The 21,595-nt window shown below is 41.3% G+C and overlaps 1 protein-coding gene across 1 annotated transcript in view; it reads left to right on the top strand.

The window, feature by feature from the left end:
• The window catches only part of FRAS1 (Fraser extracellular matrix complex subunit 1), a 400,353-nt gene that overhangs the window by 345,939 nt on the left and 32,819 nt on the right, over positions 1-21,595 (top strand). Inside the window, exons 54-62 of the mRNA XM_028100674.2 lie at positions 461-629; positions 2,859-3,105; positions 4,350-4,694; positions 6,262-6,422; positions 6,989-7,136; positions 13,538-13,743; positions 16,740-16,896; positions 18,801-19,001; positions 20,571-20,758. Of these exons, the coding sequence (XP_027956475.2) occupies positions 461-629; positions 2,859-3,105; positions 4,350-4,694; positions 6,262-6,422; positions 6,989-7,136; positions 13,538-13,743; positions 16,740-16,896; positions 18,801-19,001; positions 20,571-20,758 (1,822 nt within the window). The remainder of the gene's footprint in view (positions 1-460; positions 630-2,858; positions 3,106-4,349; positions 4,695-6,261; positions 6,423-6,988; positions 7,137-13,537; positions 13,744-16,739; positions 16,897-18,800; positions 19,002-20,570; positions 20,759-21,595) is intronic.

Below are 21,595 nucleotides of genomic sequence, written 5' to 3'. Positions count from 1 at the left end.
CCCCATTCTTACCTTCTTATCTCTGCCATCACCCTGACTCCTTTGCACACTTCCTGGAGATCTGGTCCAGTCAGTTCCCACCTGAGCTAAGTCATTAACTGCCTTCCAAGCAGCTTTCTTTCCTAAGAACCCACCGTTCTAGTCATTCTACCACACTAGGGAGAGATTGTCATTTCTCTGTGTTTTGAAATACAAAGCACATAGCTCTTATGTGCTGCCCATCTTCTGAATGCCTTTCAAAACCGCCCTGAAAATGGGGCCTCCTTGGTCCCTTGGTGCTGTGACTGTCCCAGGTGAACACAGTTCCTCAGTTTATAACCTGGCTTCTTAAAGAAGCCAAACTTCCTCTTCCCTGAGCTACCTGGCACCATAATCAACCAGAAGAGACAGGCATTCAACAAGTAGATTCTCCACAGCCCCAGCGCATAATTTCAGAGACGGCCTTTTTGTGTGCTTCTAGCTACAACGTCAGTGAGAAAGCAGGGTCTGTCAGCGTCACAGTGCAGAGGAGTGGGAACCTGAACCAGTATGCCATTGTCCTGTGTCGCACCGAGCAAGGCACCGCCAGCTCCAGCTCCAGGGTCAGCTCCCAACCCGGACAGCAGGACTACGTGGAGTATGCTGGCCAGGTAGGTGGGAGGGGGGCCTCTGATTGCTGACCGCCAGCAGGCGCCAGCCGCGGCTGCCATGAGGTGGTTGGCAAGTGGGGCGCCTGCCCCCTAATTTTTATCCCACCTCCCTTTCCACTGGCACCCTTCCTCAGGTGATTTTCCCACATTCCCTTCCCCCAGGGCTTAGTTCTTCTCAGTCCATCTACTCTTTGTGGAAGTTTTTAACTGCAAAAGTTTAAGTTGTCTGGCTTCTCAGTCTTTACATTTTGCTTCATGACCAAAAAAGGTCTTCAAGGCATCGTGTTCTACACGGAGCCCTTAGGATCCAAGCCCTTTCTCTCCCCTTGCCTTCTCTAGCCGAAGGAAGGGAAGAGAGAGTGTGGGGGATGGTCGGGAAGCTCTTGGAACAGGCTGAGTGAGAGATGATGGGAGTGTGAGTTTCGGTTATGAAGCGAAGGTGGAGACGAGTGGGTGGATTGAACAGATGAGTAAGAATTGATACGATTTCACAGCAGATTAGATAGTGTGGGCAGAAGTGGGAGATGGATGGTGATGCCCCTTGCCGGGAGGGGACACCGTCAGAGGAGCAGGTTTGGAGAGGGGGGGTGGTCTTGACTGTGCTTCGGACAAGCTAAGCATGAGGTGCCTGAGACGTGAGAGGACAGCTGTGTTGGTCAGCTGGGAATGCAGAGAGCAGCTGGGGTGGAGATGCTTGCACAGGTCTCTACCACAGCGGTGGTAGCCAGCAGCTGGGTGGGGAAGAAGCAGACGGAGAGGAGAGTAAACACAGAAGAAAGGAAGAGGACTTAGTAAACTCCCTTACGGCCAGATACCCCATATTTGTCCTCTTTTACGAATAGCACAATACCTGGCACTGACTAGGTATTTCTTCAATGTTTTTGCAAAGTAATTTCACTATTCTTATGACAGCATAAATCTCTCTAAAGAGGAGTGGGCTTTATCTTTGAGGCATTTCAGCTGGACTGAGGTCAAATTTAAACGAGGAATTAAAAAAGAGCAGATAAGCCAAGGAGTCTTTTAGCAAAATAATAAGAAAGAGCATGTACTTGGGTTTGTCAAGGAAAAGCAAAAGGCAGTGGGTTCTAGAACTAAATAGATATCTAGGGGTGTTTCATTTAGCTGGGAGTGTTGGGAAACACATTAGTGTTTCCACTAATGTGGAACTTAGTAAAATTTAATTTGATCAGTTGATTAGATATAGAATAGTAATTTTCTGCTGATGAAAATTAGGAATTTTTCAGATTTGTGTGTCCCTAGAGGTTTATGACTATTTTACACATTTTAGCTATCTCAGTTTATACAAAGTGCAGTCCAGGCCTATTTCCTACCCTTTTAGTTTTGGATAAATCCATAACCCTGGTTCCTTTTCAAGGTTTTATCTTGATCTTTTTTTTAAGACACAGTAAAACCAGAATAAATCCTTGTAATGTTCACACTTGTGTGAATATAAAATAATTTCTCTGTTTCGTACCAGGCTAAATTCATTTACATTATAGATCTAGCCCATCTTAATGGCAAAGGATTTAGTTAAATATAAAGTTAAAATTCAGTCTGGCTTGTTCATAATATAACTTTCTGTGGCTTCAAACTCCATTATTCAGTACACTGAGATTCTATGTCAATTTTGATTGTATAAGCAATATGGAAATGGTAATAAGGATAACATCTCACATTTGTTCAGTGCTTTAAAATATATTTTGTGCTTTCATTACACATTGTGTCTTATAGTCCTTCCAGTAAATATGCAAAATAAGTACGTGAAATTGTTATTTAGCTGATGAGGAACCTGACATTTGCAAAGATTCATAGACTAACCCAGCTTAAGGCCAGAATTTCACACTCCAACTTCAAAAATCTTTCCAGATAAACTTGCCACAAATAGAAGGGGACCTGAGTAATCAAATGACTCTTGCTATCCCAAATGAATTAGTGGAATAAGATATAAATAGTTACCAACATGTTTTTCTACAGTCACCAAAGAGTAAGAGATGTTTTTGCCCTCCATGTCCCTATGTGGTAAATCAGCTCCAGTGTGTAGATAAAGAATAGGAAGAGGTAGTCATGTGTTCCAGGTGATACAGCAGGAAGTTGGGGTGGAAGAACCAGCTATTTCATTCAGTGCTCTGCCTGCTAGACTTGGGTCCTCTTTTTTCCCATGATGCTCTGGGGGAGTGAGCAGGGGAATCTGAGACACAGCAGAACTCCTGGTTGTTTGCTTTGTGACAGGTGCAGTTTGATGAGCGAGAGGACACCAAGTCCTGCACCATTGTCATCAATGATGATGATGTGTTTGAGAACGTTGAGAGTTTCACCGTGGAGCTCAGCATGCCAGCATATGCCCTATTAGGGCAGTTCACCCAGGCGAAGGTCATTATCAATGACACTGAGGACGAGCCCACATTAGAGTTTGATAAGAAGACCTACCGTGTCAACGAGAGCGCTGGTTTTCTATTTGCACCTATCGAAAGAAAAGGTCTGTTGGTGCCAACGGTGACAAGGAGCTATAACAATAGCTAGCATTTTTCGAGTCCATTCTGTGTGCCAAGTGCTCATGTACCATACTAACTTCTGTGTGTTAGGTGCTTTACATGTATTAGTTTATTTAAATTCCGAGAACAACCCTAATAATGATCCTACCTGTAGTGAGTACTATCAGAAGGCTTCTCTGCTTAGTTCAAGCTGTTAGCACTCCCATTTATTCTTTAATGGGACTAGAAGACTGGTTATATTTGGCCTTGCAAATTATTCATGAATTTAGGATTCTTAATCAATCACCCAATCTATAAAATATTTAGTAGCCTTGGTCAAGGAGGGAAGTTTATAAGAACTGGCTTCTCATCTTAGTTTTGGAAGACAGAAATATATTTAAAGATTTTCCTACATGAGTGTCACGTATAGACCTCAGATGAGAAATAAACCATGTGTGAGAAATAAAGGGCAATGCTTGAGGGATTGAAAACAAAACAAAGATCGTATGCGTTTGTGATTGTGCAATATTGAAACTTTAAAACTCACGGAAATTAAATCCTCATTCAAAGTCTGAACATGACTGTAAGAGATGATGTCAGGTTTTTTATTGAATCTGCTGACTGGGTATTCGTGTAACAAACACTGTAGATAGCGCAAACCCTTGGTGACTTAGAAAACAAGCAAGCTCCATTGATTGCTCTGGGCCAGCAAGCCAGGCCCAGAACAGGCTGTCTTCCAAGGGATGTGGCAGCACTAATAAGTAAAGTCATTTGTACAGAGAGGCAAGTTTTATTTTGTTTTCTTTTTCTTTTTTTCAAACAAGTTGATTTCTCCCTGGGAATTAAAGTGCAGAAGTTTATTCAGAAAGGCGGTGAACTGTGCTCAGAGCACTACCTTCGGGACACAGTTACCTTGCTACTTAAAGTACCAAATATGTCTCTTATCTTTCTACCTGCTGTGGTCTTAGATGGTGAGCAATGAGTCTGTGAATTAACAGAGCACAAAATTTACAGAATAGGAAATCCATTTTAAATTGTTTGGTGAAAATATCTGGGGTATATTAAATCCTCAAGTGGTGTATACTACAGGCTTAAGAAGCTGCAATGCAGGAAGGTTTCCTGTCTGAGTTTGAACAGAAGTAGTGATGGAATGTGTCAGAGGGAACCAAGCTTACCAAATTATCAGAGATTTTAAAATTTGAGAAGTGCTCATTCAAATGCTTTCGTTTTCTTACCATTTGTATTTCAGGGGATTCAAGCAGCATTGTATCTGCAATTTGCTACACAGTCCCTAAGTCAGCTATGGGAAGTAGCCTCTACGCTCTAGAATCAGGCTCTGATTTTAAATCTAGAGGGATGTCTCCTGACAGTCGTGTGATATTCGGGCCTGGTGTCACCATGTCCACCTGTGATGTCATGCTAATTGATGACAGTGAGTATGAAGAGGAAGAAGAGTTTGAGATTGTCCTGGCAGATGCTTCAGACAATGCCCGCATCGGAAGGGTGGCATCGGCCAAGGTGCTCATTAGTGGTCCCAATGATGCCTCCACTGTGTCCCTGGGCAACACGGCTTTCACTGTCAGCGAGGATGCAGGTAATAGAGAGCATCTCTGGGATTCCATTACCCATATCCTGATCCCTTTCTTGAACAATTTCCTCTTAGTTTTCAGAATGTCCTTAAGAGATTTGAGAATGCCATTCCTCAGTGACACCATTCACTGTCAGTAGGAGACATAATAATAGGCATTAAGACCAAGAATGGAAGGTAGTGAAGAATAGGGAATTCCATCCACTTTTCTTGCCCTGGTTACTGATGGTAGGGAGGGATCTGGCTTAGAGCTTCATTGGTTGATCTCTGTGGTCCGGAGGGAGGACATGGTGCTAAGCATTTTGGCCCCTGAAGGCAAGAAATGCGATCTGTTGAGGATGGAGGTAAGTTATTTAGCATACTGCTAGCTGCCAGAACAAATAAATTCCAAAGTTTCAGTGTCCTAACCAATGAAACTTTCTCATTCGTATAATGCCCCAAAGCAGTCAGTGGGCAGATTTCTTCCACCCAGGCTCCTTCCCTCTTTTGGCCTCCAAAGTTCTCAAAGTCTTCTGCATGGTGCTAGCAGACATACTGCCAGAAGGAGCAGCAGCTGTGCTGAGCACCCACTGATCAGAGCCACATGGTCAAGGCCATTCACCTCTTTGAAGGTGATACTCTGAGGGATCATGGGAACTCATATTTTTGAGCACTTACTGAATGCCAGGCACCATGCCATCTGCATTCCGTGTATTCTCATTTAATCTTCTGTAGAAAAGAGAACATTAGATAGAAGAGCAAATGGAGGCCCAGAAAGGTGAAATAAAGCATCAAAGATCAGTAGCTAATATGGCAGAGCTGGGATTAGAACCTAGACCTTTCCTATACCATGTTTCCTCTCCTCTATACCAAATGCGCAGCCATGACTACTTGTCAGCTCGCAGCTTATTGACTAAAAAAATATGAGCAGCGGGATTTTCATGTAGCTTTTCTCTGACCTTGGTTGTGAAAATCGCTAAAAATCTACATGTGTATCATTAGGACACTACAAAGTGTGATGTTACAGTGGACCAGAAGATGAGCTTCATTCCTAAGATAAGCAATAGCACATATGGTTTAGGTAATGATGTGTGCACCACTCAGATAAAATAGGGAAATCAACCCAGTTAGGAACATTTAATTAGAAACATTCAGCTTCAGGCCCCATAGAGTCCCCTAGCTGGTTCTTTCTTAATTGATTATTTTCTAGCTCATCCCTGAGGCCCTAGTCTCTGAGTTTCTTCTCTCAGAATAGGCTTGAGATGTTTTTCAATGGGCCCTCTCCACTTTGTTTTTCTCCTGTGAAGGGTGTCTTTCATGAAACCACAAAACCACTTTCCCCTAAGGGCTGTCTCTCCGGTACTACCTCCATGAAACCCTCCTCTAGGTCTGCTCTTGATCTTAGTGTCGGTAAAAACAGGGGTGGTGACACCTCACAGCCTTCCTCAGAGGGAACACAGGAGCATCACTGAAGTTGGATTAGACAAGTTCACAGGGTAAAGCTGCTGTTGCTGTGAGGGAGAACATTGTTCTGAAAACCCACTGACTTCTGGCCCAAGACTGACCATTGACATCTCTATGGATCTCCATTTAGGTACAGTGAAGATTCCAGTTATCCGTCATGGGACTGACCTTTCTACCTTCACATCTGTCTGGTGTGCAACACGGCCCTCAGACCCAGCTTCCGCCACTCCAGGAGTTGACTATGTCCCCAGCTCTAGGAAGGTGGAGTTTGGGCCAGGTGTCACTGAGCAGGTGAGCACAGAGCAGCCAAAGGCCAGATGGGCCTGTTAATGTTGTCTCTGTTCCACTCTCCAAACTCTACGGAGGACTCTAAACCACCCTTGCCTTATTATTGTCTTCCCTTTCTTCACAAACACAAACATGCGAACAAGAGAATAAACCCAGCGAGATCTTCTACAGACTCTCCAAAGGATATTGTCAGCATCTAACATCCATCACCACAGATTTAGGATAGGAACTACAGCCTGTTGATGTAAATATCTAGAGACAAAACACCTAAGGGTTTGTAATAGATTGTCATTTTATGGATAAAAAAACTTACTGTATGACCACCGGAAAAAACAAGTTTCACCTCTGTCCTGCCCTCCTGAAGGCAGATGGGTGTTGTGTGTTGGACATTCCATAGGTTTACTTTGATTTTTCTTCTTCTTATACTTAATATTGTTTGTTTAAATTGAGACATAATTGACATATAACATATTAGTTTCAGGTGTACAACATAATGATTCAGTGTCTGTATGTATATTGCAAAATGATCACCGCAATAAGTCTAATTAACATCATGATTTTTCTTCTAGTATTGCACCTTGACTATCTTAGATGACACTCAGTATCCAGTAATTGAAGGGCTGGAGACATTTGTGGTTTTTCTCAGCTCAGCGCAAGGGGCCGAATTGACCAAACCCTTCCAGGCTGTCATTGCAATTAATGACACCTTCCAGGATGGTAAGATATTGGACCTGCCTGCTTGTGGCTCAGACTATATTTCTATTTCTTCCTTGCCTTCCAAGTATATGACACTGAAACTCATTCACATTTTCATTCAAGAAATGTGTGTGTGTATGTGTGCGCGCGCACATGTTATGTACCTACTTTCACATAGAAATATGGGGGAGAAATAAGCATTCATGTTTCTGGTACTATGTTAGGCACAAAAAGATATATAAGCCTAGGGCCCTGTCCTCAAGAAGCTCACTGTCTAGTGAGGGGATCAGACCCTTAAACAGAAAAATTAGAATATATTATGATAAATGACCTAATAGTGCTATAAATCCAGTGCTAGGGAAGCAGAGGGGACTGAAGAGCAGCTATATGTGGAAGAATCATATATTTCACAAAGGATGTGATATTTAAACAGGGTTTTAGGGTATGATATGAGTTCATCTAATGGATAGTAAAATACAGTTTTGTCAAATGGAGAGATATAGTATATATATAATTTCAAAAGAAACATATTTGGAAAACAGTGAGATGCTTACTTTTGCTTTAAGCCTGGAAGAAGGGGAATAGAAGGAAATGGAAAGACAGGTTGGGACTCCATTTCATTTCCAGTTCTGAAAGGTCTTAAATTGCAACCTAAGGGACTTGTAAGCAGAGAGGAGCAGCAGATGCTTCTAAGCAGAGGAGTGGTGTGATCTTTGTTTGAGGAAATTGACACTGGCAGTCTGGTAGATGGCGTACAGGAAAGAACAGACAACAAGTATATGAACAGAATATCAGTCACCACTGAAATCTAACGGGAAGATGGCCAGAAAAGGATGATTGCTTCTTGGGAAGAGTTGATGAAATTTAGAATTGTCAGATTCTAGAGTTGGGTAAGAAGATCAGGTCAAACCTTTTACCTAAAGCAGAAGGACCCTCATTAACATCCCCAGTGGTTGACGATAGAGCCCATAATTAAATTCTTTCAGTGACTGAAAAGTCACCAGAAAAGGAACAGGCATCCCAGCAGGGTGATCCTTAACGCTTTCATTTATTTTCAAATTATTTATTTATTTATATAGTTTTAAAAATGACCCAAAAAAAGGTATACTATGAAAATGAAGTCTAACCTTCTACCCCTGTCTCCCAACCCTCTGGTTGTTCTCCTAGAGACCAACCATTTTAACCAGTTTGTTGTTGCTGTTGTTGTGTGTATCCTTCAAGAGAAATATATATAATGCTTATGCATACATATAATGCACATATATGCATATGATTACATAATACATGTATAATGCAAATGTCCAAAATGATATCTTATTTTAGACCCAGGTTTATTCAGATCTAACTTACATAAATTAAAATTCACCCTCTTTAGTGGACAATTCTGTGAGTTTTGACAGATGCACGTAGTGGTGTGCCCACCCCAGCAATCTAAATGTGGAACAGTTTCAATGCCCTACAGAATTCTCGTGTGCCCCTTTGTAGTCAGCCTCTTCTCCATCTCCAGCCCCGGCAAGCACTGCTGGTTTTTTGCCCAAACAGTTTTGCCATTTCCAGAATTTCATATAATTGGCATCATGTAATATAGCAACTTGTGTCCAGCTTCTTTCATTAGAAGATTGCACTGGAGAACCATCTGTGTTGTTACATATACACGTAGTTCATTTCCTTCGCTGCAGAGTGGTTTCCCATTATATAGATGAGCTACAGTTTGTTCATCCATTCACCTGTCCAATGACATTTCAGTTGTTTTCAGGAGTTGGCAGTTATGACTGGAGTGACTATAAATATTTGCATATTGCTTTTTGTATGAATATAGGTTTTTATTTCTCTGGGGTAAATACTTTGGAGTGGGGTGGCTGGATTTTATGGTGTTTGTTCAACGTGACAAGAAACTGCCAGCCTGTTTTCCAAAGTGGTTGTAGCTATTTTGTGTTCCTACCAACGGTGTACGAGAATTCTGTCTGCTCATCAGCCTCACCAACATTTGGTGTTGTCAGCTTTCTGTGGGCTTTTTTTTAGTCATCCTAGTGATGTATAGTGATGTCTCATGGTTTGAAAGTCACTTCTCTAATGATTAATGACACTGAGATCTTTTCAGGTGCTTACTTGCCATCTATATATATCTTCTTTGGCAAAGTATTATTCAAATATTTCCCGCATTTTTTTAATTGGGTTGTTTTTATAAAATTTGGACAAATATTTGTGTTTGGAAATATTTTCTCCCAATCCATTACTTGTTTTTTGTTCTTAATGATGTCTTTCAAAGGGCAGTAGTCTTTCATTTTGAAATAGTTCCATTTTTCAGTAATTCTATTATGGATTGTGCTTTTAATGTTGTATCTGAGAAATCTTTCCCTGACCCAAGGTTCTAAAGATTTTTTCCTGTGTTTTCTTCTGGAAGTTTTAGTTTTAAGTTTTTTACACTTAGGTCTGTGATTCATAAAATGGTAACTTTTTAACTGTGAACAAGATTATAATAATTATACTATTTTATATCATTTCATATGTTACCTCAGAGTTTACAGAGTGATGTACTAGACATTATCTCATAATTTCATGGTTTTATACTTGTTTCTATTCTGTAGATAAGGAGACTAGAATCAGAGGAGTGAACACCCCAAGTCTCATACAGAGAGGGACCAGCACGCATTCTAAGACTTTGGCCTGTCCATACCCTTTGCACTACACTAAATAGTCCTATTTGGTGCAGCAGTAGAATCTGTGGGATATGTTTGTTTTTTTTTTCCTTATTCACTGAAAAGAAGAAGGAAAGAAATTCAGTTATTTCCTTCATTTTTGAAAAGGCTTCTAATTCTTTTGCATGAAAGCATCCTTCTGATGGAGTGGAAAGGGAATGCAAAATCAGAAGTCCTAAAATAAAATCCCAGCCCCACCATTTCCTTACTTTCTGGCCTTAGACTAGCAACATAAGGTTACTGAGCTTCATTTTGTTAATCTACAGATAATGAAAATACCTACCTTACAAGGTTATTGTAAGGATCAAATTAGATAAAGTATGTGAAAATAGCTAGCATGGTTCCTGGCACATAGTAGATTTTAATACATGTTAATTTCTTTTCTTCCTGATACATCAGTAATTTATCACACTTGCCAGTGGGACTCCAGTCATGTACACAAAACTCATTGCCTCAGATGAACAGAAAAGATTCCACTTGGATTTTTCTCCATATTTTATTGATGAACATTAGGGTTGCAAACTTAGAACATGAGCACATTAAAATATTTCTCATCTTTAAGGAAGTCTACAACAAACCATATTCAGTCAAGAATTTATCCCAGAGAAAGAAATCCCCAAACCTATTTCAGTAACCCATTGCAGTATTCAACACTTGTGTCTATTGGTTAGCCTTCTTCTTAGTAATCGCTAACTCTTGTTGAGTTTCTTCCATGTGCACATTGTAAGGTGGAAAGATCCTACCTTCTCTCTAATCTTTACAAGCTCTTCAACTAGTGAAACAGGTTGGATAATTTGCCCAAGATCGGCTGGAGAGGAGGCGGTGGGACCAGACTTAAAAGCTAGGTCTGTTCTGTCCACGTCCAGTCTTCTGGTTTTATACTCTACTGTGCTGACTCTTCACCTTGCAGTTTTAGATGCTTGATGTCACTCAGTGTCCTTGTAAAGTCAACCTTCAGCCTTCCAAAGTGACCTTAGGTCTTTCATTCCACAGTGTGATCGCGGGCCCTTAAATCACCTAAGTAACTCATCTCAGAACATTTTCCTATTTGCATTTTCCTCTTCTGCTCTGGTACCTGGAGTTAGACTTTGGTATGGACCTGAGGAATGCTGAGCAAGACAGGAAAGGCCTTGTATCCACGATCTCATCACACCCCTGGGTTTTCACTGCATCCTGCCTGCTCTAACTCGAGAGAACCAGAGGCAGGATTTCTCCTAAATCTCCAACCCAACCATTGCCCATAAAGAGGCACTCAAATTTCAGGGGGTGGCATTTGCACTTACTTTGTCAGTTACTGAGAAGATTAGTGGATAACAGCATTCCATGAGCATTTTCCATGCCTAAGTCTGGTGCCCAGCACTGTGCAGGTTACAATGGAATGGAGAGCAGAGTCCCACAGTCTGTTTCAGGACACAGGACTAACACAAGGAGATAACTACAAACTGGGCTGTATGTGATGAAGGCGCTGAGAGTGCTGATAGTGTGAGATAGCTAGTGCAAGCCTGTGCACCCCCTCGAGTGATCCCTATTTCCTGGCACGCACCCCATTGGTGTGGAAGGAGAGGAGCTCTACAGTCAGGCAGAACTGAGAACAGTGCTCCTACTTCCTGAGGGGATTGTAGTTGGGGTATTGAGAGGAGGACATGAAATGACGTGTGGAGCCCTTCACACCCTGCCTGACTTGGGCTGGGCCTTTCCTTTGTATGCCATAAACCCCCATGCACAAATCTGTTACTGAATATTGTCTTTCCATTGTCTCTTGCCTCATTCTCCCACCAGACGAGGGGCCCCATGAGGCAGGGACCATTCCCAGCACGGCAGGCACTCGTGAGACATGTTCACCCACTTCCCTTACTTCTCTTTCTCTCTCCCTCTTTTTCCAGATAGGGAAAGGAGTGAGGTTTACTGTCTTGTTAAAGAGAAAAAAAAAAGGAGTCTTTTTACAGCTCAAGAAGAATTTGGGATTGATTAATACATGACAAAACCCAAACATTACCACTTTCACTTTTACCTCTCATCTGACTTGATGCCTGTTGGGCTAACAAGAGAAATCAATCCAAAGCTTTAGATAATCTTTTCATGAGCAAAAAAGCTTCCTTGCTTGTTGTTTTTACCTGCCAACAAGTTTCCCTCTGTCCTTCTATGCTAGGTCATGTCATTGCCACCCACCTTTTAACAGTACAGACTGTTTTACTGGATGACAAAACCCTAAAGGATAAATGCTCGGGCTCTGATGCCAAAGTTGTTCATTATCCTCTAGGTGTGGTGGTCTTTTAAGAAGTGTCTGCTGGGTTTTTCTTTGGTAATAAGTGGTAACTGTTAGGTTTAGCTTAGATACCGAGTTTGCTCTGTTTTTGCTAATACCCGCGGTTCCGAGCAGCGGGCAGGTTGGAGGCAAACAGAGCTTCTTGTATATTGACTTGCAGAGTGCTTGGGTCCTTATCTTTTGGGTCCTTCCTTTCAGCTTTGTCAGGGCATACATGAGACATGGCAAGGAAATGGGGACGACAGCTTTAGAGTCAGTTTCTGCCACAGGAGACTTTGACATGTGACTGGAGGGCCTACCTCTTTGTGTTGCTTATTAAGAAATAAATAACCAGTGGGGTGCTTGGATGGCACAGTCAGTTGAGTGTCCGCCTCTTGGTTTTGGCTTGGGTCCTGATCTTGGGGTCATGGGATCAAACCCCACGTCAGGCTCTGCACTCAGCAGGGTGTCTGCTTTAGTCTCTCTCTTCCTCTCCCCCTCCCTACTGCCTGCTCTCTCTCTCTCTCTCTCTTTCTCCAATAAATAAATATTTAAAAAAAAGAGGGGGCGCCTGGGTGGCTCAGTTGTTAGGTGTCTGCCTTCGGCTCAGGTCATGATCCCAGCGTCCTGGGATCGAGCCCCGCATTGGGCTCCCTGCTCAACGGGAAGCCTGCTTCTCCCTCTCCCTCTCCCACTCCCCCTGCTTGTGTTCCTGCTCTCGCTATCTCTCTCTCTCTCTGTCAAATAAATAAATAAATAAAAAGTGATTTTATAGCAGTAATCACAGACTGGGTGCCCCACTGGCCAAATTCAGCATGCAGATGTCTTTTGTTTGGCCCAAATAGTTTGGCCTCTATGGAACTTCTTTTCCCTGTTTTAACTGGTTGCTTTTTAAAAATTTAGCAGATACGACATAAAAATCCAGATTTCTGGCTTCATCTGAAAATAGGATGACCTGCCAACAAAACCCTGGAGCTGAGGGGTGACCCTCTTTAAAAAGGCCTGAGCTTTCTTCTTCACCGGTATCCCCACTTTTCCCTACTGTCTCCCTGGCCCCAGGACCAATGTGAGTGGCCGTTTATTGTCAGGCTTACACTGCTCTTTTCCTTTTTGTAGCCTTAGAAGGAAAGTGAATTTTTTTTGCGTATTCAAGTCTCAATCAAAATTTTCCTTATACCTGGCCCATTTCTTTGTTTGCATTACTTATCTGCATTTGAGATGGGGACTACACCCTGAAGCTGGGAGACACAGGTGCAAAATTGATTTATTCTGTTTCATTAGAAGCACGCTCAACAATGGAAGCAGTTCCCTTGTCTTGAGAGCAACCATGCCTTGAAATCTGCTTACCGTCTCTGACTTGCCAGCCTGTGATGATGGCCCTTAGTAGACCTGTCCTGCCAAGTGGCTATTGAGGGCTGCGACCACCTCCCCTCTGCCTCCCACTAACAATGCCTCCATCTTTCCTTCTGCTCCCCCAGTGCCCAGCATGCAGTTTGCCAAGGATTTGCTCCTAGTGAAGGAGAAAGAGGGTGTCCTGCAGGTGCCCATCATTCGGAGTGGAGACCTGAGCTATGAGTCATCAGTGAGGTGCTATACCCAGGGCCATTCAGCTCAGGTCATGGAGGACTTTGAGGAGAGAAGAAATGCGGACTCTTCACGGATCACGTTTCTGAAAGGGGAGAAAGTAAGTGGATTCATGATGACTGAAAGATCAGATTCTCTTTTTCCTTGATGCCTTTACTATCTATAATGAAGTTGTTTAGACAAATTCCGCACATCCTAGGAATTCTTCTCCTGATTGATACTATTTATAATACTATCATCTGTCCCCTGTGGCTGTCTTCTTGGTCTCCTACTTACAACTAAATCCATGTATCATTGGTTGAGCTGGGAATTTAGATGACATGTAACATTTCTGGAATTCAGCAGAATCAAATGAATGAGGCTCCTCTTAATTTGCAACTACATTAGAGATGAACACTCTCCACCAATATTACCTAGAGGAGGACCCCGTCTCCGGGCAGCATAGATTCTAGTATAGAACCAATAGGATAGGCCCAAATAGGCAGACGCTGAGCGGATTCAAGCCAGGAGAGTGTTCTCTGCTTAGCAATTACATGAAAAGTGATGCGTACGGGCACAGGAACTCCTGAGAAACTCCAGCTGGTAAGTATGGCTACATTGGAATCAAAGCCTGCAACCTCAGCGTATGTCAGAAGTATATGTATACTGAATGAGAACCACATTTCCCCATTTTTGGATTTCAGTGTCAGATAACTGAGTCGCTTGTACCCTCTTGAGTCAAAACACACAGTCCCCTTAGTCATTTCAAGTCCCTTCTCTTACTTTGTTTTATTTTATGCCTATTCCCCAGCCACATTTCATTCCCCATCTCAGAACTCATCAATCTGTTGTATTTAATGAATATGCCTTAATTTGTATTTCTTCTTTTAAAATGCTTGTTGTTTTGTATGCAAATTTTAATTTATAAAACTACTGTGTTACATCTTTTTCAAACTTTTACTCTGTTTACTCAGTAAACATCATTTATGTGTACATCGAATCTGTTGCTGAGATAGTGCATAATATTTCATGATGGGTAATTAGTACATTATAACCATCCACTCTTAGCAGTAGACAGTGAGGAACCTCAGCGATTAGCGCCCAGTCACCTCCTAACACTCTGCCCCCCCAAATAATGCTGCAGTGCACATCCTCGTACATGTCCACTTACAGACCTGAGTGGGAATTTCTTTGGATATACACTCGGCAGCCAAACTGCTGGACCAAAGGCCACAGATGTGCTTAATTTGAAAAAATAGTGTCAGAACACTTTCCAGAAAGTCACTAGCAGTTCCATGAAGGTTGTTATAATCCTATATCCTCTCCAACACTTAGCGTTACTCATCTTTTGGATTTTTGCTAATCTATGTATAAAGTTATATCTCATTTTAATGTGCATTTTTCCAATTACTACCAGTATGTATGCTTGTTAGTTTATTGGGTTTCCTCTTATGTAAATTATTTTTATCCTTTGTTCCTTATTATTGTATTGCTGTCTTTTTCTTACTGATTTGCAGTCTTTCTTGTATATTCTGAATATTAATTCCTTGCCAGTTGTAGACATTTTAGATATTGTAAAAGAATTTTTGCCTTCTGTCACTTATCTATTACCTTTGATCATAGTGTTCTTAGTTGAACAGAGTTTTCAATTCTGGTATAGTCAACATACCAGGTGTTCGCCCTGTGATTAGTCGTCTTAAAGTTTAGCATTAGAAGATCTTACCCATCTTCTAATGGGTAAGTCACAGCAGATTCTTCCTCTGTTCATCTTTACTACCAAAAAAAAGTGATAGCTTCCTTCTTTGAAACTCTTGGTCTTTTATACATTCATGACTCACAGAAGCCCTGTCTTAGTTATATATTTTATGGGAATTTTACTGGTGGCAGGTTGAAACATGTGTTTAAAAACATACACAGATACTCCAGATACAATCTTCAGCTTTGAGTCTACATGTCTGTATTTGTTTTAAGTTCAAAAGAGGACTCTCTGCTTATCCAAGAGACGGTTTATAATTTAATAAAATTACAAAGAAAATACAGTCTAATCATCTATATGTTACCCACATGACAACCTATCATTCTTCATAAGCACATTTTGGAATCTTCATTTTCTCTGGCTTGCTAAGCAGTTTGTCTTTGAAACTTGTGATTCACTAGAATGTCCTTTTTCAAAAGATATCCTGAAGAGTCACTACTAAATTCATGTTTTCTATCAAGAAAAAAAAGGGACGTCCTCAGGGCCTTAAAACCTGGTTAGCAAGCTACCTATAAACTTTCACAGGATAGTCTCCTTCCATTTAGTATGACTTCAGAAGTATGAGAGTGGAACTTCTCTATACCCACAGATCCTTTGCAATACAGTAGTAGAGTGGACTTAAAATGGTTTAGCTAAAGATCATCCCACTTCACATCACATGACTCTACTGTTGAGGTTACTGTGTCATCTAAAATGTTTTGGCCTTATTTTATGTTTTCTTAAGAATACAGTCCTCAGTAGAGAATAATCTGTGTGGGAAGCACTTGATTTCTTTCTGTTAAACAGGGATTTAGATTGCATTCACAGACTTTCGGAACTCAGCAGTGTTCAGATGAGACACCATTTAGCAGCATATTTGAGAGTTCTGCAGCACTGAAAGGTATCTTCAACCTAACAAGAAGCCTTTCTGAGTTCCTTCTAAAACTCTTCAGTTTTTACCAAGGGAATGGACCATTGTTTAGCTCTCTCCAGGAAGCCTAATCCATATGTTAACCCCCAGCATCAGAAATTTATCTTTCATAATGTGTACCTATGCATTGGTCTGATCAGGGAAAGTGCACAAATTTCCTACAGGTGCGTTGGAGTGGGTTGTTTTATGATCTTGTTTTTCATAACCCACGACCAATCATTCAGAGTGGTTTGGAACGTTCTAATACAAGGCTCCACAGATAGCTATGTCCCTGTCAGGCATGAACTGTTAGATTTAAACATTCTGTTTTACAAATGAAATGGTTTGGATCCTTTTGAATTTATGTTGACTCTTTGATGCTGCAAAGAAGAAAAATCATTTTTTAGGAAAAGCAAGAAAATTACTGATTTTTCAGTGCAAATTTTAATCTATCTTATGACATCGGCTCTAGATGAAGAACTGTACTGTCTCTATCCATGATGACTCCATGTTTGAGCCTGAGGAACAATTCAGGGTCTACCTCAGCCATCCTCTTGGAAACCACTGGAGTGGAGCCAGAATTGGAAAGAATAACATGGCCACCATCACCATATCCAATGATGAAGATGGTAACAGAAGATATTGTCTTTAGTTACTCTTTGGTTGATAGAACATGAACTGATGTTTTACTAACAATGTAATTATAGGTGTTTTTTAAAATGAAAGTGCTATAAAAGTGCCTACTGATAACAATCTCAGAGTATTTATATAAACTGTTGGCAGCAAGTGATCATCCTCTACAGAGTTCCAATAAGTTTATAGGTATGCTTAATCTCATTATTCCCTACCACATTGCCAAGAGATAAGGAATGAGTATGGTTACAAGCTAGGACAGAGATGCTAAGGTGGACAGAGAATAAAACCTATATAAGTCTCTGCAGTTCAGGAGCCAGACTGGAAATAGCTGTTTTTATGTTACTGTAGACCAAGAACTATACTAAGCATATTATATTACCTTTTTTTTTTTAAAGATTTTATTTATTCATTTGAAGAAAGAGACACAGCGAGAGAGGGAACACAAGCAGGGGGAGTGGGGGAGGGAGAAGCAGGCTTCCCACTCAGCAGGGAGCCTGATGTGGGGCTTGATCCCAGGACCCTGGGATCATGACCTGAGTCGAAGGCAGATGCTTAACGACTGAGCCATCCAGGTGCCCCAGCATATTATATTATCTTATTTCATTTAATCCTGATGGTAATCCCTTGAGGTAGGTGTTATAATCCCTATATTATAGGTGAAGAAATTGAGCCTCAGCAAATTTATATAATTTATGCTCTTAGTTATAAGCTGTAAGCAGCAAAACTAGTTGTAATCCTTATTTTATCAGATTCTAGAATCTACATGAGAGTTAGTGAGACTCTCAGAGTTTCTGATATAAAATGGGGGACTAACTGGGACATTGGTTAAAATAAGAAAAGCTATCCCTGAAGCTGAATTAGTCCTTTACCCAAGGACTCAGGTTCAGATCCTGAAGTGAAGCTCTCCTGGTCACACAGAAACCCAATGATTGAAGCTCAGACAGGTAATAAGTGACTCTCCTAACTTCCAAAGAGCATTCATTAAAAACTATGAAGTCTCCAAGGAAGCTTATCTTCTACAATTAGGAAGAGTTGATTTTCTGAGAGGGAAAGAGGGAAATGAACAGAGACTCTAGAAATTTCTGCAAAATATTATAGTATATTAGAAATGGTATAAAATTTGTAATTGCTCTCAATTTTCTGATTTTTTATCTCACCCTATCCACCACAACCACCTCACCCTTCCCCGTGAGAATATAATGGAAAAGAAGGCACAATTTGAAATTTTTGTAAAAACCAACATATTAATCACTTCATAGCAATGAGAATAGTACCTCAAACCAGATTGTGTTAGGAAGTCTTGTGTTCTTCATGAAAACTACTCATTTTTAACTAAATAACCTGTGAGAAGTTAGGAAAATTTAAGGATGGGAGATGTGAGGGCTGTGGAAAGAAGGACCCAGAAGATCAGAGATGGGAGATGGACTGGGAAAGTTTAGGTAGTGTATAAATGAGATAAATTATAAAGCTGAGAAATTCATATCTCATAAATGAAAAAGTTGATTCATGCAATTGGTCGATAAGTATTTATCAAGGGCTTACTCTGTCTCAGTCCCTTGATAAAGTATGTGAATTTAAAAACATTTTGTGAGCTGTAATGCCCAGATGGAAACGTGGACATCATGCATTTCAAAGTGCTTAAAAATATTTCCCCCACTATTGTTTTTAATAAGAAATCTGTGAGAAACAACTCCTGTAGAATCATAAATAAGTGCCTTTTCCAAAGCTTTGCTGAAGGGTTAAAAACTGATTGATTTTTATGACTGCAAGCCATTTTACCTTTGTATTGCTTACTAATGTGGAAAACTCCCTCTTGTCTTTATAAGGTGTTTTCAGGGGAGTGGAATCCTTTGTGCTTTCCTAACCTGCTCTTGTTTTTCTAATCCTGTTTCCTTAGCCCCTACCATTGAGTTTGAAGAAGCTGCATACCAAGTCCGGGAACCCTCGGGGCCAGATGCTGTAGCCCTCCTGAACATCAAGGTGATCCGCCGAGGGGATCAGAACAGGACGTCCAAGATTCGCTGCAGCACACGGGATGGGTCTGCCCAGTCCGGGGTGGATTATTACCCAAAGAGCAGAGTCTTGAAGTTTAGTCCCGGTAATTGAATGCCAACCCTAATCTGTGGGTTTTACTTAATAGAGAGGCAAATAGCTTGTATTTGAAGAAAGGAATGAGCAGAAAAATAAAAGAGGAAAACAGTAGTACTTACTAAGCATGAAGTACTTATTAAGCACACATTTGATACTGCAGGAATCTTTAAAATTTTTAGTTGGTAAAAATGGCATTGAGAAAGAACAAAAGTAGGTCCCTTACTTCAGAACATCCTTGGCATTTGGGCTCATTTAAAAGGATTTTTTGGTTGTTGTTAGCCTATGATTTGGTTGAGTCAGATGCATTTGATTTTAAAAGCATAAACATGACTACTATCGTTCAGTAAAACATGGGTACAAACCACTGTGCTGGGCCCTTCAGGGATTACTCAAATCCAGAAGGCACAATCTCTGTGCTCCAGTGATTTAACATCTGCTAGGAGACAGGATACCCCGTTATGAGGTTTCCAAAAAAGGTTTATTCTAGAGGGAACTATGGAGATGAGTCAGAGAAGAGAGAAAGGTGGGATTGAGGTCGCAGCTATCTGTTTAACTCTCTTATGTAGTAATTTCGTGGGAGAAATTAGACAGAGAAGGACTTGAATTGTATGCTAGATTTTTTTCACAGAACTTTCTGGAGCAATATAAAGCAAAAAGACTGGTGTAGATCCTGGCACCATTTGTGAGATAGCCAGAAATGGGCAACAGTAGTAGAAGGCCTTTCCAGAGATGTCTTGGCAAGTGGGGGGAGGAAGTGACTTCCTCAGAAATGAGAGGGGAGGGATCTCTGATGTCTCTCATTCCACTGGAGTGTTAAAGGGCTTTTGGCTGCATCCCATGTGCATCTGGTTAGTGTTTGCCAGAAGGGTAGATGCCCTTCCTCTGCCTCCACACAAGGACTGTTCTTCCATATGTCTTTACTTTTTCCTTTTCTGCTAAGGATCTGGAGAAAAGATAGGTCTTGGAAGTAGGTGTTTGTAGGAGAGGAAGAAGGGAAACTTAACTGCCACCAGGGATGCTTACACCCCCAGAGAATCATTTTACAGAAAAGGAAGGCAGTTCCTAAGGCTCTGACCCTCCTCCTTCCAAGCTGCCAAACCCTTATGCTACTGTCTTTGCGGGGATGGCCTGGTAGGAAGGCTTCGAGATCCTGGTTCTCGGGACAGTTCTGAGGGGTGTCCATGTGTGCAAGCACTCACAGCCACACAGGAGCTCATGCCTGAGTGTAAAGGGAAAGAAAAATTAAGCAAAAACTCATAAGCAGGGTGAAGTGTATTTTGGATCATAGATTTTTATTACTACCAGCTCATGTCAGGCAGGGGCCATTAATCCTCATATGGTGTTGAATAGTAAATCTACAAAACTGAGCCTCTACCACAGGTGGAATTTGGTCTATAAAATAGCTTTCTCACTGGAGTTAGGACTAAAGTGATTAGCAGCCCCTGTATTTATAGAAAAACCTCTAAAAGGAAAGGGCATATTTTAACATGAAATCTCAGCAGTGCCAAACTGCAGTGTCTGAGGTAGATCACCTAATGAGAACCTTTGCTCTCTTTGTGTTCTGTCCTTGGTGAAGGTGTGGATCATATCTTTTTTAAAGTCGAGATCCTATCCAATGAAGACCGGGAATGGCATGAATCTTTCTCCCTGGTCCTTGGCCCAGATGACCCAGTGGAAGCAGTTCTTGGTGATGTGACCACTGCCACAGTGACGATTCTAGACCAGGAGGCAGCAGGGAGTCTCATATTGCCAGCACCACCCATCGTGAGTTGCTTGACCCAAAAGGATCGCAGCTTTTATGTCCTAGTGACTAGCAGATGATAACTTGAGAGAAGTAGGCCTTCTGGTGCGGTACTTCTTCATTCTTCTAACATGGTGGTTCTCAACCAGGATCCATCTTGTCCTTTCCTTCCCAAATCCCCTCCCTGTGTGCCACCACCTCCAGGGGACATCTGGCAATGTCTAGTGACATTTTTGGTTGTTACAACTGTCACACTAGGTGCTATTAGTGTCTAGTGGGTAGAAGGCAGGGACCCTGCTAAACATCCTACAATACACAGGACAGCCCCAACAACAAAGAATTATTTGGCACAAATGTCAATAGCACTGAGGATGAGAAACCCTGTTCTAACATAAGAGTAAGACCAAGCCATGTTGATGCCTTAGTCTGATGAACATGGGATATAATACAATTGATCTTCTCATTTCGTCGGTGGGACCTAGAAGAAGGGGGAAAAAGTAATGCTACCCCATATCTATTACCTTCCATACTTGCCACGTGCATGGAGTTAAGTATTTGCAGCAGTGTAGTACCCAGTCTCTCAATTTGGGCACGTACAGAATGAATGCCCTGACTTTACAATTAGGAGGAAAATGCCTGGAGGTTGACAAGGGAAATTGAACCCATAATAATGAAGCAGTCAGAATAAGTCTTCTAACCTCCCCGGGCTAGTCTCGTATAGTAGAAGGATCTTTCCAAAATGTGTCTCTTATTCAACCATGGAAGAAATACGCTACCTTTATTTACTTTTGTTTTGCCAAATATACTACTGCATATCATTAATAATTTAATACTTTATTTATTTTTTCTTAATGCAACTT

Source organism: Eumetopias jubatus, unplaced genomic scaffold, assembly GCF_037043125.1.
Source record: "Eumetopias jubatus isolate StellerSeaLion01/CBP00866 unplaced genomic scaffold, mEumJub1_p1.0 scaffold_2, whole genome shotgun sequence".
NCBI lineage: Eukaryota > Metazoa > Chordata > Mammalia > Carnivora > Otariidae > Eumetopias > Eumetopias jubatus.
The sequence above is the reverse complement of the archived record's forward strand: the minus strand, read 5'-3'. Positions and strand labels throughout refer to the sequence as shown.